This window comes from Scyliorhinus torazame, chromosome 16, assembly GCF_047496885.1.
Source record: "Scyliorhinus torazame isolate Kashiwa2021f chromosome 16, sScyTor2.1, whole genome shotgun sequence".
In the NCBI taxonomy this organism is placed as follows: domain Eukaryota; kingdom Metazoa; phylum Chordata; class Chondrichthyes; order Carcharhiniformes; family Scyliorhinidae; genus Scyliorhinus; species Scyliorhinus torazame.
In genome coordinates, this window is record NC_092722.1 from 158,507,498 (window position 1) to 158,531,987 (window position 24,490).

The following is a 24,490-nucleotide window of genomic DNA, read 5'->3' on the forward strand; positions in this document are numbered from 1 at the left end:
CCCCTAGGTTACCGGTGATGCGGAGTGGCGGCGGCGGGCGGACGCTGTCCATTTTGCAGGATGACTGTATGCTGGTGGAAGGCAGATCACTTGCAGGTAGGTCTAAGAAGTTCTAACAACCCTCAACTACTGGTACCATGATGTGTTGGGTGTTCTGGATCCGTGGAACACATACAGGCCACCAACACTTAAAATAGTGCAACACTATTTTATTAAGTTAGAAACTGTTGAGCATACTTTCACTGTGGGTTAACACGATGTTAGATTAAACTAAAGACCTATGCCTGTCCTAACCAGTCTATGCACTCAGCACATGGTGAAGATCTGTGCTGTATGCTGTAAGCTCTGTCCTACTGAGAGGCTGCATCCCGAATGAGTGGGAACTCTGATGCCCTCTTCTATATAGTTAGTGTGCTCTAACTGGTGATTGGCTGCGGTGTTGTGTGTATTAATTGGTCTTGCTGTGTGTCCATCAGTGTGTGTGTCGGCACCATGATATACTGGTGTGTATTATGACACTCTCCTGCTGAATCTTCCCATTTTCTCATTGTAACTAGATGGAAAAACATGTGGAGGGAGGCTTGAGACTGAGAGCGGATCATTTACCAGCCCCAATTATCCGGAACCTTATCCAAATAATGCCGAATGCATTTGGTACATACAGGTGAAAAGACGGCATACAATAACTTTGAATTTGGATGGTTTTCAGTAAGTAACAATGTTTCCACTTGCTCATTGTAACTGTCAGAGACAGCTCGTGCTGAATAGACACTAAACAGTCTGAATACCTTTAGATTCAACCTGGCCCACAGTGAATGTTATTGTTTTGTCAATGAGAAAGGACCATCATAGTGATCCAGAATGTAACGTTTCCAGAATGGAAAGAAACCCATGCGATGTTATCAGACCATCTGTCCATCCATATGATAGAATCAGAGAACATTACAACATATAAGGGAGCCTTTCAGCCCCATTGTGACTATAGTTTGACAGAGCTGTCCAATTAGGCTCATTCCTTTTCTCTTTTCTCACATTCCTGTAACATATTCCTTTACAAAGTTTTGTAAATGTTCTCTTCACTCTAAGGCCATGTCTGCTTTTCCAGTATTGGATAAAATGAACCCAATCGCAAACCATCAACTTGCACAGAGTAAAAATTGGGACATATGTTTCAGCTGGAAACTAAACAGCTGTTAACCTGCTGAAGTATTTGGCTCAAAGATTGAAGAATTAATCAGGATTTGAGTTATCCAGATAATGAAAGATGCTGATATCTGACCCGCCACCGGTCTTCCAGCTGGAGATGGTTAGTTAGGCAGCGACTGATGCCGACAGCCTATGTACCAATTTTTTAAAAAGTTAGTCGCTAATATTCAATCCTGTTCAGTCAACCAATAAAATACAGTGGACGGGATTCTCCATCCCTCTGCGCCGAAATCGCGCTCGGCGCGGGGGCGGAGAATTACTCAAAATAGGCTCCCTCGCCAGCACGCGATTTTCCGGTCGCGCGCGCGTGATTGACACGGCGTCGGTGGGGGGCTGTTGAAAGCGGCCCGCGCGGCAATTCTCCGCGCTCAACGGGCCGAGTGCCTGCCGAGTCCCGCCGGCGTGGTTCACATGTGATTCCACCTGGCGGGGCCTCGGCAATCAGGCTGCGGGGGCCTTCCTGGTGATTTCCCTTCTAACCACGAACTTTAGCGCCTCCCAGAACATGGAGGGTGAGACCACCCCGTTTTGATTGTTTTTTGTATATTCAGCTGTGGCCTGTGATACTCTCTCACTGAAGACCTTGCCGGCCAATAGTGCTGTGTCCAACTTCCATTTGGGGCGTTGGGCCCTGCCCGTCTCCAATATCACATCCATGTAATGTGGAGTGTGGTCAGAGATTACGATTGCGGAGTATTCCGCTTTGACCAACCCTGGAAGCACTGATTTCCCACCACAAATGTAGATCCTAAAGTATACGTTGTGCACTGGGGAGAAGGAGGACTCTTTCTACCCTGGGTAAGTGAACCTCCCATGGATCCACGGCCCCCATAGCTTCATAAAGCGACCGAATTCCTTCATCATGTTCGAGGTCTTCCCTGTTTTGGGGTTCGACCCATCTGTCCTTTGGTCTTGTACACAGTAAAAGCCCCCCAGTCAGTGCGTCGCTATGTCGGGGATTTTCGCCATGGTCTTTTTAATGAAATGTGTGTCGGCCCAGTTGGGATCCTACACGTTAACGAGTACTACTGGTGCCCCGTCTGGGGCATGACGTAGATGACCATGACGTACCGTCCTCGTGGGTTCGTAACCGTCTTTGTCGCCTTAAACATCGTCCTGTTATTGATCAGTATTGCCACCCCTGTGGCCCTCGTCCCGTAACAGGAATGGTAGGTCTGTCCCATCCAGCCCTTCCTTACCCTTCCTTACCCGCAGTCGGTCCTCTGTCTCAGGTGTGTCTCTTGGAGGAAGACTGTGTCGGCTTTCATGTTTCTTAGGTGGGTGAAGACTCTGGATCTTTTCACTGGGCCGTTAAGTCCCCTAACATTCCAGGTGACTATCCTTGTGGGTTTTTTTTGTCCCCTCGTTCCTGTGGGATTAACCATGCTTACCTGGTGGGCACGGCCCTACACTCTGGGGTTTTCCTTAGTCCAGGGGACACCCAACATGGCTGTCAACAGTATGTCCGCCATGTCCTACAGGATCTCGCTTCGTCAGAGACCGTACTAGGTGGTTGCTTGCAGAGGTTCCTTGCCCGGACCCCTGGTTGCAGCCCCTTGTAGCTAGATTGCTGCATTCTCCCTGGTCCTGTATTTCTCCTCTCCCTATGTCCCCCGCTCTCCACAGTCCCCCGTTTCCAGTGCTTCCCCCACTCTGTCTCCCTGCCCCAGCTCTTTTTCCCCTTTGCTCCGCCGTCCCTGCTGATTGTTCCTTCCCCCCGCCCCCCCGCCGCCTGGTGCTGTCCCCCCGATCGGGGGTGAGCCTTTATCTGCTGCATGCTCCTGGTGCTGGCTTTCCCGCTTGTGTGGTGACCCACCCTTCTGGGAGTTACTGTCTCGTTTATCCCTCTCTGTAATTCCTGACCGTTCTTTCCCCCTCTTACACTGTACTCCTCTGACTTGCCACTCCCCTATTCCTTTTCCGTTGCTCTCGCTCTCACGCGCTAAGCGGTCTCTCAGGTGATGGCTTGCTGCTTGCTGCTCAGGGTTGTGTTTAGGGTGGGGGAGAGGTGCTGCTTCCCCACCTTTTGTCGGCTCATTGCCATGCTATCATTCCTTGCCATGGGCTCTGATGCACAATCAATAACCTCAGAAACGAGATTGGAGACAATTGAAGGCTTTAATACGCTAGATGTTTCCCCCAGCAGCGCAGGTACAGAAGGAAGCTGCTGGGGCAGCACGGGCTCTTATACCCTGCCTTGCAAGGCGGAGCTAACATGCAAGTTTGTCCAATGGAACAAGTACATTCTCCACCAATGGTATTCCGGCATTACTAGGTACTGTAATCCTCCTAACACAGACTACCACATTCACTCCCCGTTAAAAAAGAGTCCGGCGGGGGTGGTGGCTTCATACTACAACGTGGTAGAAATGGTAGAAGTTATAGTTATGAAGATACTGTATTGCCTCCGTCCAGCGTTTTGCCTCATTACAACTTTTAACTATTTACAACAGTAATGTACATTTCAAAAGGATGCAATTAGTCGATCGGGGGCCCTGGTCGTCCTCTGCAATCATCGTAGCTTTGGTGGTGATGTCGGTGGAGGTTCAGGCGTCTGTGACTCTGGGAGCGTGGTTTCAGCTTCTGCGGCGGCTTCATCACTCCTAGACGTGGCTGGCGGAATGGCTGACTGGCCTGGGAAGGGAGCAGCTGTGGGGTATGCCGGTGGGTAGGGCCTAGACGGGACCGGTGGAAGAACCAATCCACCTGGGAAGGGGGCGGCTGTGGGGTGCACCGGTGGGAGGGAGGATGGTGCTGCTGGCGGGGGTGTGTGTTGGGATCCAGTGGACGCCAGGTCCCGTAGGAAGACCATATCCTGTCGGCCATCGGGGTACGCCACGTAGGCATACTGAGGGTTAGTGTGCAGGACATGGACTCTCTCGACCAATGGGACCGATTTGTGCGCCCGCACATGTTTTCGGAGCAGGACGGGTCCAGGAGCTGCCAGCCAGATCAGGAGCGAGGTCCCAGAGGAGGACTTCCTGGGGAAGACAAGGAGATGTTCGTGAGGTGTTTGGTTGGTCGTGGTACACAGCAGTGACCGGATGGAGTGGAGGGCATCCAGGAGGACTTCCTGCCAGTGGGAGACTGGGAGATTCCTGGACTGCAGGGCCAGTAGGACGGTCTTCCAGACCGTTCCCTTCTCCCTGTCTACCTGTCCGTTTCCCCGGGGGTTGTAACTGGTCGTCCTGCTCGAGGCAATGCCCTTTCTGAGCAGGAATTGGCACAGTTCGTCGCTCATAAAGGAGGACCCCCTATCACTGTGTATGTAGGCAGGGAAACCGAACAGCGTAAAGATACCATGGAGGGCTTTTATGACGGTGGTTGCGGTCATGTCGGGGCAGGGGATGGCGAAAGGGAACCGGGAGTATTCGTCAATCACGTTCAGGAAGTACGTGTTGCGGTCAGTGGAGGGGAGGGGGCCTTTGAAGTCCATACTGAAGCGTTCAAAGGGATGGGAAGCCTTTATCGGGTGCGCTTTCTCTGGCCTGTAGAAGTGCGGCTTGTACTCCACGCAGATTTGGCAATTCCTGGTGGCTGTCCTGACCTCCTCGATGGAGTAGGGCAGGTTGCGGGTCTTGATGAAGTGGAAATATCGAGTGAGCCCCCGGGTGGCACAGGTCCTCGTGGAGGGCTCGGAGGCGGTCCACTTGTGCGTTGGCACATGAGCCACGGGATAGGGCATCAGGAGGCTTGTTTAGCTTCCCAGGACGATACAAGATCTCATAGCTGTAGGTGGAGAGTTTGATCCTCCACCGTAGGATCTTGTCGTTTTTTATCTTGCCCCGCTGTGCATTATCGAACATAAAAGCAACCGACCGTTGGTCAGTGAGGAGAGTGAATCTCCTGCCGGCCAGGTAATGCCTCCAATGTCGCACAACTTCTACTATGGCCTGGGCCTCCTTTTCGACTGAGGAATGGCGGATTTCAGAGACATGGAAGGTGCGTAAGAAGAAGGCCACCGGTCTGCCCGCTTGGCTGAGGGTGGCTGCCAGAGCTACGTCAGGCGCGTCACTCTCGACCTGGAAAGGGAAGGACTCGTCGATGGCGTGCATCGTGGCCTTTGCAATGTCTACTTTGATGCGGCTGAAGGCCTGGCGGGCCTCTATCGACAGGGGAAAAACTGTGGATTGGATCAGTAGACGGGCCTTGTCCGCATAGTTGGGGATTCACTGGGCATAAAGCCCAGGGCACAAAGCCGAGGCAGCGCTTCAGGGCCTTGGAGCAGTGAGAGAGGGGGAACTCCATAAGGGGGCGCACGCATTCAGGGTCGGGGCCTATCACTCCATTACACACTACGTAGCCGAGGATGCTAAACACGCATTTATCCCTGTTATACGTTAGGTTAAGGATTTTTGCAGTTTGGAGGAATTTTCGGAGGTTGGTGTTGTGGTCCTGCTGGTCGTGGCCGCAGATGGTGACATTATCGAGGTACGGGAATGTGGCCCATAAACCGTACCGGTCAACCATTCGGTCCATCTCTCGCTGGAAGACCGAGACCGCATTAGTGACACCGAAGGGAACCCTTAAGAAGTGGTAGAGCCGCCCACTTGCTTCGAAGGCAGTGTATTTGCGGTCACTAGTGCGGATGGGGAGCTGGTAGAGGCGGACTTAAGATCCACCATGGAGAAGACCTTGCAATGCATGATCCTGTTGACCAGGTCGGATATGCGGGGGAGAGGGTACGCGTCGAGCTGCGTAAACCCGTTGATGGTCTGCCTGTAGTCAATGACCATCCTATGCTTCTCCCCGGTCTTTACCACCACTACTTGCGCTCTCCAGGGGCTGTTGCTAGCCTCAACGACACCTTCCTTCAGAAACCGTTGGACCTCTGACCTCATAGAAATCTGGTCCTGGGCACTATACTGTCTGCTCCTGGTGGCAACGGGTTTGCAATCCGCGGTGAGGTTCGCAAACAGGGACGGCGGATTGACCTTGAGGGTCACGAGGCTGCAGACAGTGAGGGGGGTTATAGGGCCGCCGAATTTGAAAGTTAGACTTTGGAGGTTACACTGAAAATCCAATCCTAGGAGTGTGGCCGCGCAGAGGGGGGGAAGGACTTAGAGTCGGTAGTTTTTGAACTCCCTTCCTTGGACTGTGAGGTTAGCTATACAAAACCCCTTGACCTCTACTGAGTGAGATCCGGAGGCCAGGTAGATTTTTCGATTAACGGGGTGGACGGGGAGAGAACAGCGTCTTACCATGTCGGGGTGTATGAAGATCTCTGTGCTCCCAGAGTCGATTAGGCAGGACATTTCATATCCGTTGATTAGCACCGTCGTCGTAGTAGTCGATAGTGTTCGGGGCCGAGACTGGTCCAGGGTCACCGAGGCTACCCGTGGCAGCAGTTGAATATTCTCTTCAGGCGGTGTGTGGTCAGCCGAGCTGTGGTCCTGGGGGCCCATCCAAGATGGCGGCCCCCATTGGTCGCACATGGCCAGGGGTGCACAAAATGGCGGCGCCCATCCATCGCAGGTGGCGTCCGCGGGACAAGATGGCGGCGCCCGGAGGCCGCACGGGGACCGTGGGGAGGGTTGTGGTGGTGGTCCGCATTCGCCATCGGAGACCGCAGCGACCACCCGGGCCTGGCAGACCGCCACAAAGTGGCCCTTTTTACCCATCCCTTGCAGGTGGATGCGCGGGCTGGACAGCGCTGTCGGGGGTGCTTGGCCTGCCCACAAAAATAGCAGCAGGGCCCCCCCGGGGTTGGCAGGCTGTCTTGCAGCACAAGCTTGTGGGGGGATGGGAGATGTCTTGGGGTCGGCCGCGGGGGGGGTTCCACGGTGCCAAGGAGGCTGCCACGCGGTCGGGGATGTAAGCGCGGGCGTTTAGGGAGGCCACATCCAGGGAGCCGGCAAGGGCCCGTGCCTCCTTGAGGCCTAGGGTGTCTTTCTCCAGCAATCGCTGGTGGATTTGGGAGGACAGCATAACTGCAACAAAAGCGTCCCGGATCAAATGTTCTGTGTGGTCGCTCGCCGAAACTCGCGGGCAACTACAGTTTCTCCCCAACACCAGGAGCGCACGGTAGAATTCTTCCAGCGATTCCCCAGGGATTTGTCGCCTCGTCGCTAGCAGATATCGAGCGTAGACCTGGTTTACCTGGTGAATATAATGTCCTTTCAGCAGCTCCATTGCTGCATCGAAGTCGTCCGCGTCCTCGATGAGGGTGTTAATTTCTGGGCTCACCCTCGAATGCATGACTTGCAGTTCCTATTCTCCCGTGGGTGTGTTTTCGGCCGTTCCGAGGTATCCGTTAAAACACGCCAGCCAGTGCTTGAAGGTTGCCGCTGAGTTTGCCGCATGGGGGCTGAGTTGCAGACACTCCGGCTTGATTCGGAGCTCCATTCTTTTAAATCTAGCGTATTAAATTGATGCACAATCAATAACCTCAGAAACGAGATTGGAGACAATTGAAGGCTTTAATAAGCTAGATGTTTCCCCCAGCAGCGCAGGTACAGGAGGAAGCTGCTGGGGCAGCACAGGCTCTTATACCCGCCTTGCAAGGCGGAGCTAACATGCAAGCTTATCCAATGGAACAAGTACATTTTCCACCAATGGTATTCTGGCATTACTAGGTACCGTAAACCTCCTAACACAGGCTACCACAGGCTCTTTCTCGCTTCCCCTGCTGTCGCTGCTCCAATCCGCACTTCAAGATGAACTTGTCTGCCTCAGCAGGGGCTGTGAAAAAATGTTCCTTGCCTTGCTATGTGACCCAGAGCTTTGCTGGGTACAGCATACCAAAGCGTATGCTTTTCTTGTACAATGCTGCCTTCGCCCTGTTAAATTCCGCCCAGCGCTTGTCCAGGTCAGCCCCAATGTCCTGGTATATTGTTATTTTGTGTCCTTCCCAGCTGCAGTTCTTGGACTGCCTGGCCCAGCGCAGGATTCTTTCTCGGTCCTGGTACTGGTGCAGTTTGGGTATTGCTGCCCTCGGTTGTTCCCGAGCTCTAGGTTTTAGATGCAGCAACAGCAACCGGTGTGTCCTCTCTATATCTGGTGAGTTGGGGAAAGTCTCCCTCCCCATCAGGCTGCCCAGCATCTGGGCCACATAGTTTGTGGGTCCCTGCCTTCGATTCCCTCTGGTAGGCCCACAATCCACAGGTTTTGCCTCCTTGAGCAGTTCTCCTGGTCCTCGACTTTACCCCTCAAGCTGCCCTGTGTTGTGACTACCTCGCCACCTATTTCTCCAGTGCCACGGTCTGATCACTCTGGTCGGTTGCGGCTTTCTCCAAGTCCCCTTTGCTCCGCCGTCCCTGCTGATTGTTCCGCCCCCCCCCTTCCCCCCTGCCTGGTGCTGTTCCCCCTATCGGGTGTTGCTTCTTGGACTTCCAAACTCTTTTTCCACTCTGCTCAGGACAAGCTGTAATTGTGCCAGAGATTCGGCCACCGCGTCCTTCACTGTGGCCTGAATGTCCGCTTTTATCTCCAGTTGGTGCTCCCTCAGTGCCTCCGACAAGGACACCTTCCAGCCCCCCCCCCCCCCCCTGTAGGAGGGGTGAGGGGTTTGCTTGTGGTTGCTCTGCCCATCCCGCTCCGGCGAAACATTCGCTGGTCGGCTCATCCGATTCTTTCCGTTCCTAGCCCCTTCCACTCCTGTCTCTGTTCGGCCCCTAGCCTGACTTTTTCCAGACATTTTTTCCGCTCTTTCTTCCTTCTCCATCTTACTAAAGTTTGGGAATGAATTGCTGAGTTTCCTGGCGAATTATCATTCAAAAGTAGCTATTTTTCGGATCCAGGGAAGGAGAGCCACCTGACGTGCGACTGCTCAGCACATCGTCGTCACCGGAAGTCCCACGACTATTTTATGATTTTATTAGTTTGGAACTCATAATCGGGTTCGATCAATCTTAATTTTATACTCAGATTGATAAAATCTTGTTAGCCATTGGTATGAAGCGATGTGGGGAAAAGGCAGGTCTTTGGAGTTAGGACAAAGATCAACCAGTAAATAATGAAACAGGCTCACTGGGTCAAATGTCCGATACCTATTCCTCAGTTCCAATGCTCCGAAAGCAGCTGGGTTGAGAAATGGAAATTCATATTTTGCCATCATTCTCAATTAAAATAAATAGCAGGGAGAAATATCACAGCGATAGTCAGTCAGGAGATTAAATATAACAAATGATATCATTGTTAAGGAAAATTGTATTTAGTTTGTGGGAAGATTGATTGACTGAATGGCTGTTCCATGTTTCATGCTTCGTTATATTTTCAATACATATCCCACTCTTTTAATGTTATTTGTAGATGTGTGTGTGCATATGTTGCCCAGTTTATGAAGTAAATTGTTAATTGTAATAGGTGATTACGACAAATACATTTTCAATTTACTATCATTCTCTCCCCAGGCTGGAAGTATCATTGCAGTGCACAAACGATTATGTTGCAATATATGATGGAGCTTCAACAAATTCTCCTCTGATTACAACAATATGTACTGGATCAAACCACACATTTACATCATCGTCCAACACTATGACCATTTGTTTTAAATCTGATCACCTTAAAACGAGTGCAGGCTTTACTGCATATTACTACTCTCAGCCGTCGTTCCAATGTAAGTGTGTAAAATTTCCTGTCTTGTTCAATATAGTTTAAATTAGTGTAAATGTGTTGTTAGTTTCAAGGAGCCACTGGGCATCAACTAAGGCATAGATCAATTGTATTTCACCTTAATTAAATCAAATTCCACCAACGGACCCGCCTTGCGGAGCCGCACATGTTTACGGAGAAGCACGGTTCCCGGAGCTGTGAGCCAAGTTGGGAGTGATACTCCAGATGTGGACTTCCTGGGGAAGGCAAAAAGACGTTCATGCGGTGTACTGTTAGTAGCAGTGCAAAGTAATGAGCGAATGGAATGTAGTGCATCAGGGAGTGCCTCTTGCCAGCGGGAGGCCGGGAGATTTCTGGACCATAGGACCAGCTGGACGGCCCTCCATACCATCCCATTCTCCCTTTCTACCTGTCCATTTCCCCGGGAGTTGTAGCTCGTCGTTCTGCTGGAGGCGATACCCCTGCCGAGCAGGAACTGACGTAACTCACCACTCATGAATGATTATCCCCTGTCACTGTGGATGTAGGCGGGGAAGCTGAACAGAGTGAAGATATAATTAAGGGCTTTAATGACGGTGGCAGACGTCATGTCGGGGCATGGGATGGCGAAGGGAAAACGGGAGTATTCATCGATCACACTGAGGAAATACAATATGAAACGTGATTCACTCATTTCTTTGTCTGGGCCTCCTTTCCGACGGATGAGTGCTGAATTTCGGAGGCATGGAGGGTGCGGGAAAAGAATGCCACGGGCCTGCCTGCCTGGTTGAGGGTGGCGGCAAGCGCGACGTCCGATGCGTCGCTTTCTACTTGGAAAGGAAGTGTTTTGTCTACAGCGTGCATTCCAGCTTTGGCAATATCAGCTCTGATCCGGGCGAATGCCTGTTGGGCCTTGGCCGTCAGGGGGAAATGAGTGGACTGTATGAGTAGGCGGGCCTTGTCCACATAGTTTGGGACCCACTGAGCGTAATACGAGAAGAACCCCAGGCAGCGTTTGAGGGCCTTGGGGCAGTGGGGGAGGGGAAGCTCCATGAGGGGGCGCATACGGTCAGGATCGGGCCCCAGAACTCCGTTCTGGACCACGTAGCTGAGGATGGCTAAGCGGTTTGTACGGAACACACACTTCTCCTTGTTATATGCGAGGTTGAGGAGAGTGGCGGTGCGGAGAAATTTAGCACGGTTGGCGTCGTGGTCCTGCTGATCATGGCCGCAGATGGTCACATTGTCTAGGTACGGAAACGTGGCCCGCAAGCCGTACCGGTCGACCATTCAGTCCATCTCCCTTTGGAAGACCGAAACCCCATTGGTGACGCCGAAGGGGACCCTAAGGACCCTAATGGCCGGTCCGATTTACGGATGGGGAGCTGGCGGTAAGCGGATTTCAGATCCACCTTTGACAAGACCCGATACTGTGCAATCTGGCTAACCATGTCAGATATGCGTGGGAAGGGGTGCGCGTCGAGCTGCGTGTACCTGTTGATAGTCTGGCTGTAGTCCACGACGATTCGGTTTTTCTCCCCAGACTTAACCACTACCACTTGAGCTCTCCAGGGGCTGTTGCTGGCCTCGATGACTCCCTCCCGAAGCAACCGCTGGACCTCGGACCTGATGAAGGCCTTATCCTGGGTGCTGTACCCTCTGCCCCTGGTGGCGAAGGGTTTGAAATCTAGAGTTAGATTGGCAAAGAGGGAAGGAGGATCGACCTTTAGGGTCGCAAGGCCGCACACAGTGCGGGGTGGTAAGGGTCCGCCGAATTTAAGGGTCAGGCTCTGGAGGTTGCACTGAAAATCCAGGCCAAGGATAAGTGCAGCGCAGAGGTTAGGGAGGACGTAGAGGCGAAAACCGTGGAACTCGACGCCTTGGACTGTGAGCGTGATTGTGCAGTACCCCTGGATCGCTACACGATGGGATCCTGAGGCCAGGGAGATACTTTGACTGGTAGGGTGTACTGTAAGGGAGCAGCGCCTTACCGTATTTGGATGTACAAAGCTCTCGGTGCTCCCGGAGTCCAGTAGGCAGGAGGTCACGTGGCCGTTGACTTTCACGCTGGTGGATGCGTTGGTCAGAGTGTGTGGTCGGGACTGGTCGATTGCCATGGATGCGAGTCGTGCTTGATCGTCGGGTAGTGAGGCGGCCGCTGAGTCGGGGTCCTGAAATGCCGTTGGTCTCCATGTGCTGCGGGGTGGACAAGATGGCGGCGCCCAGAGGTCCTGGGGGTCACAAAATGGCGGCGCCCATGGAACGCACGTTGCGGGGGTGGAGCAAGATGGTGGCGCCCATGAAATGCACGTGTTATGCGGGGGAGAAGATGGCGGCGCCCATTGCTCGCACATGACCTGGGGAGGAGGGGAGGATAGCGGCGCCCATTGTCCGTGACCGGGAGGGGGGGGGGGCGACCGCTGCCGCTGAGCGAGCCTGGCACAGCGCTGCGTAGTGGCCCTTCTTCCCGCAGGCCTTACAAATGGGCAGCGCGGGCCAGGCAGCGTTGGCGGGGGTGTCTTTGTTGGCCGCAAAAATATCATCGGGGCCCCCCCGGAGATCACTGGCTGGCGCGTAGCGCAGGCGTATTGGGTGGGTAGTGCCCCCGCTGTGGCGGCTGCCTGTGGGGCCCATGAAGCATAGGAGGAGTGGGCCGCGCAGGTGGGGGCGTAGGACTGTACATTGCGCAGGGCAACCGTCATGGAAAGCGCTAGTGTTTTAGTCTCTGCGAGGTCGCGCGTGGCCCCTTCTAGGATAACATCGGACCCAATCCCAGTTACAAAAGCGTCCCTCATAAGGAGATCTGAGTGCTCCTTAGCTGTAACGTCCTGGCAGTCACAGTCCAGAACTAGTGGGATCAGGGCCCTCCAGAAGTCCTCGATTGACTCACCAGGTAATTGAGTACGCGTTGCGAGCGCGTGTCTGGCGAAGAGCGTGTTCGTCTTCTGCTCATAATTTTCTTTGAGTCGAGTCATAGCATCAGCGTAATTGGGCGCATCCTGGATCAGCGGGAAGATTTTAGAGCTGAGTCTGGAGTACAAGATTTGAATCTTCTGAGCCTCTGGAACAGGTGTCGGCACCGCGTTGATATACGCTTCAAAACAAGCTAGCCAGTGCTGAAAGTCCTTTCTGGCGTCGCTTGCTTGTGGATCTAGCTGCAGTCGATCTGGATTAATCCGGAGGTCCATCTTCTGAATCAGATACTAATAATCAGAGACGAAGTTGAATTCAAACTGAAGCTTTATTAGTATCTGATGTGTGGCCTCCTACAGCAGCTGACGAAATGGCTGCGAGCTGAAGGCCACGCATATTTATAACCCGGCTCCTGGGCGGAGCTAGCATGCAGGGGCCCAGGTGAACCTGTCGTGCAGGTTCTACCGTACAACCCTTAATATAAGAACACAGTGGTTTACCACAGTAATACGAAGATAACCCCAGGCATCGTTTGAGGGCCTTCGGGCAGTGGGGCAGTGGACAATTCTGATGAAAGGTCACAATCTGAAGCACTTTCACTGTTTTTCTTTCTCCACAGTTACCACTGGGCTTGGTGAATATTTACAGAATTCTCAGTTTTAATGTTGTTTCCAACTAAAGTTTAACATTTTTGAGTAGGTGACAAAGAAATGAGTGAATCACGTTTCATATTGTTTACATGGATTTTGACAAGGCTTTTGACAAGGCCCCACATGGCAGACTGGTCAGGACTGTAACAGTCCTTGACTGTAACTTTTACGGTAAAATGATAGAGTGTAGATTTATTTGTTCGAAAGGGCAGCACGGTAGCATTGTGGATAGCACAATTGCTTCACAGCTCCAGGGTCCCAGGTTCGATTCCGGCTTGGGTCACTGTCTGTGCGGAGTCTGCACATCCTCCCCGTGTGTGCGTGGGTTTCCTCCGGGTGCTCCGGTTTCCTCCCACAGTCCAAAGATGTGCAGGTTAGGTGGATTGGCCATGATAAATTGCCCTTAGTGTCCAAAGTTGCCCTTGGTGTTGGGTGGAGGTGTTGAGTTTGGGTAGGGTGCTCTTTCCAAGAGCCGGTGCAGACTCAAAGGGCCGAATGGCCTCCTTCTGCACTGTAAATTCAATGATAATCTATGTTTAATCTAGGACAAAGGTTCGGCACAACATCGTGGGCCGAAGGGCCTGTTCTGTGCTGTATTTTCTATGTTCTATGTAACTGATCCATGGAGCTTGGATCCAAAATTGGCTTAGTGGCTGGAAGCAGAGGGCCAAGGTAGGTGGTGTTTTTTTGTAAGTGCTGTGCTCTTTCCTTTGGGGTCTTAAGGGCTTAGTGTTGGCTTCTTTGTTTCTCTAGGTATGGCAATGATTTAGGCTTAAGTGTAGTTGACATGATTGAGAAGTTTGCAGAGGATACAGAAATTGGTCATGCAGTTGCTAGTGTGGGAAAAGGTATCAACAGATTTGTCGGGTGCGCTGAAAACTAGCAAAAGGAGGTCAGTCTGGAGAATGTGAGGTGATGGATTTGAGAGGAATTAATCAAAAATTAGTATTTTCATGTCTGTGAATTCACAGAGTGTGGTAATTAAGATGAGTGAGTTTGATGTGCACATTGACATGTGGAAATATAATGTTGATTACAATGGACTTTGTTCAATGCAGGACAAGACTGGGTGTGAAATATTCTTTGTTTTAAAATTTATTTTATTCCAAACATATACATAGTAACCAAAACCATCCCCTGGATGGCATTCCGGGGGAGTTTTACAACAGTTTGCGACCTTGTTGGTGCTGCATTTACTGCGGTATATTCAATGACTCTGCAAAGGGGGTACGATCAGCCACATTGGTTCAGGCATCGACCTCTCTGATCCTGAAAAAAGACAAAGATGACCTGGAGTGTGGGTCTTGCAGGTCTATTTCACTGTTAAATACTGGTGCAAAAATACTAGCTGTGGTTCTGGCAAACTGTCTGAACAGGTGCTTAACAGAGGTGATCTCTGTGGGCCAGACAGGGTGCTGGATTCTCCAAACATAGGGCTATATCCCAGTAAAAATGCTGGTGTTTGACTCGCCAGTTTCCTGCAAAAGTGATTCACTTACCTGCAGGTGGCTAGCATGGACCCAGGGAGCTTCACGCAGCTTTGACTGTGGATACGGGTCCCCGCACTTCCGATTCCGAGTCCGCGCATGCGCACGGCGACGGCCTCCAGCGGCCGCGCCGAGCGCCATGGCCGGCTCGGACTGTGGACCAACACGGACAATGTACGCCTCCCCGATCGGCCGCGTGCCTCTGCAACAGACCGGCCCGATCGCTGTCCCGGCTGCCCATATGACCCCCCCAGGTCCCCGCACCGAACGCGATTTTGGCGCAGGGCTGCGGAGAATCCAGCCCAGGGTGCGTCAAGGGCTGACAGTTGTCCTCCAATGTCAGGAGGCTTCTGAATGTGGCCATGTCGACCTCTATGGAGCAGGTGTCGGAGGTAATCATCTTCATGGATGCGGAGAAGGCTTTGCATCAGGTGGAGTGGAGATACCTTTTCGAGGTCTTGGGACGATTTTGATTTGGTCCAACATTTACCTCCTGGGTGCGACTGCTGTACAGCACCCCCATGGCTGGTGTTCAGACCAATATGGTAAGATCTGGATATTTCTGATTATACAGCGGAACAAAGCAGGGATGCCCACTAACCCTAGTATTGTTCACATTAGCGATTGAGCTGCTGGCAATCATCCTTAGATCGTCAGGAGAGTGGAGAGGTATTGAGAGGGGGGTGATGGGTATCATGGTAGCACAGTGGTTAGCACTGTTGCTTCACAGGGACCCGGGTTCGATTCCCGGCTTGGATTACTGTCTGTGCGAAGTCTGCACGTTTTCCCCGTGCCTGCGTGGGTTTCCTGCGGGCCCTCTGATTTCCCCTCACAAGTCCCGAAAGACGTGCTTTTTAGGTGAATTGGACATTTTGAAGTCTCCCTTAGTGTATCTTTAAAACCTCTGATATGTTCAACCAGTTTACTTACTCAAAGTTTTACTCAGGTGTCTTTATTTATGAGATGAACAAAGAGCAAAACAGGTTCACCGTTTAACTCAATTTTATTCACAATTCCAGTACTCAAGAAAATATGACTCAGACTCACAGCTGAGCTTTGGGTTTTACCCACAGTAAAGGAGGCTGGCAGGCTTCGATCACTCGATGTTGATGTCTTCTCTGGGTTTGAAATCCAGGGTCCTTTCTTCTTGCAATGGTTGTGCCTGGGCAAGCCTCAGCTGCTCTCTCTGAATCTGTTCGATGTTGCTTTCTTATACTGGGAAGCTTGGATTGAGTCATATGTATACACCCACCACCGGCCATTGTCCTAGCCAGACCCCACTGGTTAATGGGAAATACAGGATACTCCTGTTTATCCATGGGGGTTCAATCAAGATCCATTGTCCTCTGAAACTCCCTTTGTCTGACCAGCCATCAGCTCATTCAGGAGTGTGGTAAACCACTGTATTGTATTGTCCTGCTGTATTGTTACATGCCTGGGCTTGTCCCTGCTGGCTCCGAACCACTGTAGTATATAATAGGTGTATTGTGGTAAACTGCCACTGTATTATATGTAATGTGGTAAACCACTGCCTGCTGGCTCCGCCACCCCTCGGGCTCGGTATAAAGGTAGCTGGTCTCCGCCGCTGCCTCAGCTCGGGATCCGAGGCCAGGAGGCTTTCTGTTTAGTTTAGTAAAGCCTCAGTTACGTTCACCACTCGTCATGTGTTCATTGATGGCACATCAATTTAATAAACTAAACAACTAAGATGAATTCATCATTCAAGCTTGATCGCCTGGAGCTGGACCCACAGGCAGCTGACACCACTGCAACATTCGAGCACTGGCTAAGCTGCTTCAAGGCGTACCTCGGATCCTCCACCGAAGACTTCACCAACCTCCAAAAGAAGCAGATCCTCAACGCACGGGTGAGCCCGTAAGTCTTTCTTCTCATCAGAGACGCCCCCTCGTATATGGAGGCGATAATGCTGCTGAAGGGACAATATGTGAAGTCCGGAAACAAGGTGTATGCTAGGCACCTTCTTGCCACGAGACGACAACGCCCTGGGGAATCACTAGCAGAATTCCTGCATGCCTTGCGGGTACTCAGACGGAACTGTGATTGCCAGGCGGTATCGGCTACCCAACACGCGGAGCTGTTGATCAGGGACGCTTATGTCGCGGGCATGGAATCGAGCTACATCCGCCAGCGATTGCTAGAAGGGGGTACACTTGGCCTCCTAGAGACAGTGCAGCTCTCAAACCTGCTGGAGGTGGCCTTCCAGAACATTGATGCCTACACGTCCTACCGCGCGGCACCCTCGTGGATGGCTCGTGGGTGCCATCATTCAGCCCGAGTGCGGCGTAAACCTGTGCCACGCAGCTGTGCCAACACCAGAAGCCTGAAGTGCTACTTTTGCGGCGAGGGGAAATCAACCCAGACAACGCTGCCCTGCACGGAACGCGACTTGCAACGGGTGTGGGAGGAAGGGCCACTTTGCGAGAGCCTGCTGTCATGATATTCATATAAACATATCATGGTGCAAACACACACACACACTGTTGGACAGATCAACGGACCAATCAACACACACGCAACATCACAGCCAATCACCAGTGAGAGCACACGCACTATAAAACAGGGAACACCACAGTTCCCGCTCAGCAGGAGATAGCTCAGAGCACAGAGCTCACAGCGTGAGTATTGCACATACATACATACAAGCTCAGACATACACCATGTGCTGAGTGCCTCTCTAAGATTGTGCAATGGCTGGGTCCACAGGTTTGCTGGTAAAGTACGAACCACAGCCAGAAGTATACAGTAGATGTTATCAAGAATAATAAAACAGAGTTGTACCATCTACAACCGTGTTGGTTCGTTTGTATAGCGGAACACCCAACACGTGTTGGTGTCCTGCCAGGCCCGATCTCGCCCTAAAACTTCTAGGCCCAGCAGCGCTGCCTGCTTCCTGTCGGGGCCGCCCCAGCTGCCGCGCCACCCACCATGTGCGACCCATGGGCACTGCCATCTTTGCCGCCATCTTCGATCTCGCCCGCCACGTGCAACCCATGTGGGCCGCTATCTTTAATGCCATCTTGTACTCCACCCGCGACCCATGGGGACCGCCATCTTTGAAGCCATCTCCGATGTCACCCGCCACGCTCGACCCATGGGGACCGCCATCTTGGGACCACTCCGCAGCTTCCTGGGAGCCCTGCTCACCCGGTCGTACGCTGGCCGCCGCCACCTCCGACCGGCCTACCCATCACCTTGCGAAGCTCGCCTCCATCACGCTCGACTAGTCCCGGCCTCATCACCTTACAAAATCTATGATGACCGTCTGGATCAACGGGCATGAGACGGCCAGCCTTTTCGACTTCGGGAGCACAGATAGCTTCATACACCCAGATACGGTAAGGCGCTGCCCCCTCCCAATTTTACCTGTGACCCAGAAAATCTCCCTGGCTTCTGGATCACATTCAGTAGAAATCCGGGGGTACTGTGTCGCGACCCTTACTGTTCAAGGCGTAGAGTACACTAATTGTAAGCTCTACGTCTTTCCCCATCTCTGCGCTGCCCTATTACTGGGACTCGACTTCCAGTGCCACCCCCAAAGCCTTACTTTAAAGTTCGGTGTACCCCTGCCCCCACCCACACCCTCTGTAGCCTCGCGACACTTAAGGTCGCTCCACCCTCGCTCTTCGCTAACTTCACCCCGGACTGTAAACCAGTCGCCACTAGGAGCAGATGATACAGTGCCCGGGTCAGGGCCTTTATCAACTCAGAGGTCCAGCAACTTCTACGAGAGGGGATCATTGAGGCCAGTACCAGCCCCTGGAGAGCCCAAGTGGTGGTCGTCAAAACTGGGGAGAAGCACCGGATAGTCATCAACTACAGTCAGACCATCAACCGGTACACGCAGCTCGATGCGTACTCCTGCCCCGCATATCTGACACGGTCAACCAGATTGCGCAGTATCGAGCCTTCTGCACAGTTGACTTGAAACCCACGTACCACCAGCTCCCTATCCGCCCGGAGGACCGCCAATACACTGCCTTCGAGGCAGATGGCCACCGCTACCACTTCCTCAGGGTTCCCTTTGGCGTCACCAATGAAAATGAAAATGAAAATTCCTTATTGTCACAAGTAGGCTTCAATGAAGTTACTGTGAAAAGCCCCTAGTCGCCACATTCCGGCGCCTGTTCGGGGAGACTGTTACGGGAATTGAACCGTGCTGCTGGCCTGCCTTGGTCTGCTTTCAAAGCCAGTGATTTAGCCCTGTGCTAGTGGTCTCGGTCTTCCAACGAGAAATGGACCGAATGGTTGACCAGTACGGGCTGCGGGCCACATTCCCGTGCTTAGATAATGTCACCATCTGCGGCCATGACCAGCAGGACCATGACGAAAACCTCCGATACTTCCCCCACACCACTAAACTCTTGAACCTCACCAACAAGAAGGAAAAATGCGTTTTACGCACAACCCACCTAGCCATCCTCGGCTATGTTGTGGAAAACGGAGTCCTAGGGCCCGACCGCAACCCTATGCGCCCCCTCATGGAACTCCCCCTCCCCCACTGCCCAAAGGCCCTGAAGAGATGCCTGGGGTTCTTCTCTTACTATGCCCAGTGGGTCCCTAATAATGCGGACAAGGTCCGTCCGCTTATTAAATCCACCATTTTTCCCCTGACGGCTGAGGCCCGCCTGGCCTTCAACCGCACCAAGGCAGATATTGGCAAAATCACGATACACGCGGTGGACGAGTCCATTCCGTTCCTGGTGGAAAGTGATGCGTCGGACTTTGATCTGGCCGCTACCCTCAACCAGCATGCAGGCCCGTGGCCTTCTTCTCCTGTACCCTCCATGCCTCTGAAATTCGACACTCCTCCGTCAGAAAGGAAGCCCAAGCCATTGTAGAAGCTGTGCGACATTGGAGGCATTACCTGGCCGGAGGCGATTCACTCTCCTCACTGACCAACGGTCAGTTGCCTTCATGTTTAACAATACACAGCGGGGCAATATCAAGAACGACAAGATTCTGAGGTGGAGGATCAAGCTCTCCACCTACAACTACGAGATCTTGTACCGACCGGGAAAGCTCAATGAACCCCCAAAAGCTCTATCCCGCGGTACATGTGCCAGCGCACAAGTAGACCGACTCCGGGCCCTCCACAACGACCTCTGTCACCCGGGGGGTCACCCGTTTTTTTCACTTTATCAAGGTTCGCAACCTGCCTTACTCCATCAAGGAGGTCAGGACCGTGACCAGGGACTGCCAGATCTGCGCGGAGTGCAAACCGCACTTCTATCGGCCAGACAGAGCGCACCTGGTAAAGGCCTCTCGCCCCTTTGAGCACCTCAGCATCGATTTCAAAGGGCCCCTCCCCTCCACTGACCGTAACGTGTACTTCCTCAACATTGTTGATGAATACTCAAGATTTCCCTTTGCCATCCCATGCCCTGACATGACCTCTGCCGCCATCACAGTCTTTTCACCTTGTTCGGGTTCGGGACCCCCACCTACATCCATAGCGATCGGAGTTCCTCCTTCATGAGCAACGAGTTGCGTCAGTTCCTGCTTACCAAGGGCATCGCCTCCAGCAGGACGACCAGCTACAACCCCCTGGGGCAACGGACAGGTGGAGAGGGAGAACGCGACGGTTGGAAGGCCGTTCTCCTGGCCCTACAGTCTAGAAGTCTCCCACTGGCAGGAGGTCCTCTCCGATGCGCTCCACTCCATCTGGTCGCTCCTGTGCACTGCCACCAACGAGAACCCTCACGAACGTATATTTGCCTTCCCCAGGATGTCCACCTCCGGGGTCTCTCTCCTGTCCTGGCTGACAGTCCCAGGGCCCGTACTCCTCTGGAAGCATGCGAGGAGCCATAAATCAGATCCCCTCGTTGAGAAGGTCATGCTCCTCCATGCCAATCCACAATATGCCTACGTGGCACATCACGACGGGCGACAGGACACAGTTTCCCTCCGGGATTTGGCACCTGCAGGTTCCCCAGCGACCATCACCACCACCCCCTATCCTACACCGTCTTCCTCCACCACTACCCAGCTATTTCAAGGTCTGGCACCCGCAGGCCCACCGGCGGCCATCACCACCACCCCTGCCCACACAACGCCCCCCCCCCCCTCCACTGACTCAACTACTGGGTGAAGAAGAGGACGACACGCTCCCAGACGCGCAGGTCTCGACACCGGTGCCCACACCACAGCTGGGACTGAGGTGATCACGGCGGAAGGTCAAGGCCCCCGACAGACTTGATCTTTAAGTCCACTTCACCCCTGCAGGACTCTTTTTTTAACAGGGGCTGAATGTGGTAAACCACTGTATTGTATTGTCCTGCTGTATTGTTACATGCCTGGGCTTGTCCCTGCTGGCTCCGAACCACTGTAGTATATAATATGTGTATTGTGGTAAACTGCCACTATTATATGTAATGTGGTAAACCACTGCCTGCTGGCTCCGCCTCCCCTCAGGCTCGGTATAAAGGTGGCTAGTCTCCGCCGCTGCCTCAGTTCGGGATCCGAGGCCAGGAGGCTTTTTGTTTAGTTTATTAAACCCTCAGTTATGTTCACCACTCGTCGTGTGTTCATTGATGGCATATCAAGGAGTCTGTTCTTCGTGCTGCTGCAAAGTTGATCACCTGTGCCTGTTACATATTCATAGACTTGGAGTGGGTAATCAATAACACGTTTATGCTTTGACTTGAGTGCTTTTGCAGCCAGTATCGATTCCAGCCAGGGTTTCATGAGGCAGTTTTTGTTCCTGGCCCCTGTGTATCTTCTCAGCCTTTTTTCAGTTCCACAACCCGAACAGGCACCGGAGTGTGGCGACTGGGGGATTTTCACAGTAGCTTCATTGCAGTGTTAATGTAAGCCTACTTGTGACATTATTAAAAAATATTATTATTATTATGAAGAGCATAGGGTGTTCTTTTACATGAACAATTTGTTGTACGTCTCTGATCCTTTCACAGGTGCAGGAGAAATTATGGAATTGTTGAAAAAGTTTGGATCCTTCTCAGGGTACAGATTGAATATGAGCAGGAGTGAAATCTTCCAGGTGAATTATCTGGGGAGGAGGGCAGATCTGGGGAAGTTGCTGTTTAAACTGGCCACGACGATTCAGGAGGCGCATGACTGGGCTCTGTTACATAAATTAAACTTGTCCATTCAAGGGGAGGTAAATGAGGACTTGAAGAGGTGGGATGCCCTCCCATTTTCCATGGCGGGTAGAGTGCATACGGTCAGATTTAACGTTCTGCTGAGATTTTTATTTGTGTTCCAGTGTCTTCCAATATTCCTCCCTAAATCTTTTTTCACTCGGGTTGATAAATTAATCTCCGACTTTATTTAGGCCGGTAAGACTTCCGGGATTAGAAGAACCTTCCTGCAGAGAGGGCGACAATCGTGTGGGTTGGCACCACTGACCCTGATGCTCTATAACTGGGCAGCAAACATCAGGGGTGTCATTCTCCGACCCCCCGCCGGGTCGGAGAATGGCCGTTGGCCGCCGTGAATCCCGCCCCCGCCGAAGTCTCTGCTCCCGGAGATTGGGCGGGGGCGGGAATCCGGCCGGGCCGGTTGGCGGGACCCCCCGCTGGATTCTCCGGCCCGGATGGGCCGAAGTCCCGCCCAGGAATTGCCTGTCCCGCCGACGTAAATCAAACCTGGTATTTACCGGCGGGACCAGGCGGCGTGGGCGGGCTCCGGGGTCCTGGGGGGGGGCGCGGGGTGATCTGACCCCGGGGGGTGCCCCCACGGTGGCATGGCCCGCGATCGGGGCCCACAGATCCGCGGGCGGGCCTGTGACGGGGGGGCACTCTTTCCCTTCCGCCTCCGCTACGGCCTCCACCATGGCGGAGGCGGAAGAGACTCTCCCCACTGCGCATGCGCGGGAAACTGACAGCGGCCGCTGACGCTCCCGCGCATGCGCTGGGAAACTGACAGCGGCCGCTGACGCTCCCGCGCATGTGCCGCATTTCCGCGCCAGCTGGCGGGGAAACAAACGCCATTTCCGCCAGCTGGCGGGGCGGAAATCCCTCCGGCGTCGGCCTAGCCCCTCAATGTTGGGGCTAGGCCGCCAAAGATGCGGAGCTTTCCGCACCTTTGGGCCGGCGCGATGCCCGTCTGATTGGCGCCGGCTTTGGCGCCAGTCGGCGGACATCCCGCCGTTGGGGGAAAACTTCGCCCCAGGATAGGGCAAGGGTGGCTTGGCCGGGGTGGGAACGGATGGAGGAGGCCTCTTGTGTAGGTTTGTGTCTAAGGGCGTGATTCTGGCCTGTCTTCTATTTTCTTTGGCCAAGTTCTCAACGAGCCAGTGGTAGTGGTATCTTTAAAAGTCTGGAACCAATTTAGGCAATATTTTGGACTGGGGGACATGTCATTATTGTCGTAAATTTGTGGCTATCATCAGTTTGCACCATCTGGGACGGATGCAATGTATTTAGATTTGGAGGAGAGAAGGGATCGATAGGTTTAAGGATTTGTTGGTGGAAGCTAGGTTTGCGAGGCTGCAGAGATGGAGGAGAAATTTACATTCCCGAGGGGAAGTGCTTTTAGATATTTTCAGGAGAGGAACTTTATTTGTAACGAGCTGTCTTTGTTTCCGCAGTTGCCAAGACCTAGTCTGTTCGACAGGATATTATCAGGGGGTGATAGGGGAAGATATATATGGTTGCTTGATGGAGATGGGGGGAAGCATCACTAGAGAAGGTTAAGGAGAGGTGAGAAGAGGAACTCGGCCTGGGGTTCGAGGGAGGGGTGTGGAGTGAGATCTTGCAGAGGGTGAACCTTACCTCCACCTGTGCCAAGCTAAGCCTGATATGGGGGATGCACTTGGCCAAGGCCCGCTTGCATGGGAAAATTATTTCAGTTGCGATTAATTTTCATATTTTCTGTCATGTTCGAAAGGGATTCTTTTGCTCATCCAATGTAACTGCAGCCTAAGGACAAAGGTTTGTTCAAAGAAAGTAACTTTAATATTGAACAGAATGTATGACTGAGTGTGTTTTGAAGAGCAGAATTCCTGCAGCTAATAAAAAAGCAGGTTTGATGTGGGAACAGAAGTCCTTTGAAAGATGGTGCTGTCTGCAAATCCCACCCCCTCCAAAATATGTGAGGGCGTTGTTCTGAGCTGACCTTGCTCAAAACAATGATTTTGCTGCCCACAGCAGTATTTCAAAGTATTAGGAGAGCGGTTACAGCACCACTTCAGTAAGGATGTCTAAATTGTTCCCAAGGAGTAAAATAGAGACAATGAGTGAAAGGTTGCCCGAACAAGAAAATGCAGAAGCTAAGCAAAATGATAAAGACGTTTGATGTAAGGATATGGAAGTTCAGAGACAAATGAAGAGAAAAATACGTTTTTAAGGGATGGGGTCAATTGTATTCCCGGTGTCCTTTGCAGAATACGAGCTTCCCCGTTAAGGGGGCCAATGAAATAAGGTCGGCTGATTTGGGACCGGCCGGCTCAGACCTGGTTGGGTACCATAGGGAGCAGTGTATCTTTCGCCTTAAACCTTAGTTTCTTTTGTTCAACTCGCTTTGATTCCCTGTGTCTTCTTAAAAAATACTTTATTCATGAGAAACTAAGCAATCAAGTTTATTTACCTACATCAGTTTGCAAAATGTTCACAAAAAGAGTCAATTGGACTCAAAACATCTGGGGCGAAATTCTCCCCCAACGGCGGGATGTCCGCCGACTGGCGCCAAAGCCGGCGCCAATCAGACGGGCATCGCGCC

General features: G+C 52.5%; 1 protein-coding gene across 1 annotated transcript in view; it reads left to right on the forward strand.

Moving 5' to 3' along the window:
• The first annotated feature begins 559 nt into the window (after positions 1-559).
• LOC140392310 (scavenger receptor cysteine-rich domain-containing protein DMBT1-like) overlaps positions 560-24,490 on the forward strand; it is a 53,595-nt gene continuing 29,664 nt past the window's right edge. Inside the window, exons 1-2 of the mRNA XM_072477627.1 lie at positions 560-708; positions 9,558-9,766. Of these exons, the coding sequence (XP_072333728.1) occupies positions 9,685-9,766 (82 nt within the window). The 5' untranslated portion in view covers positions 560-708; positions 9,558-9,684. The remainder of the gene's footprint in view (positions 709-9,557; positions 9,767-24,490) is intronic.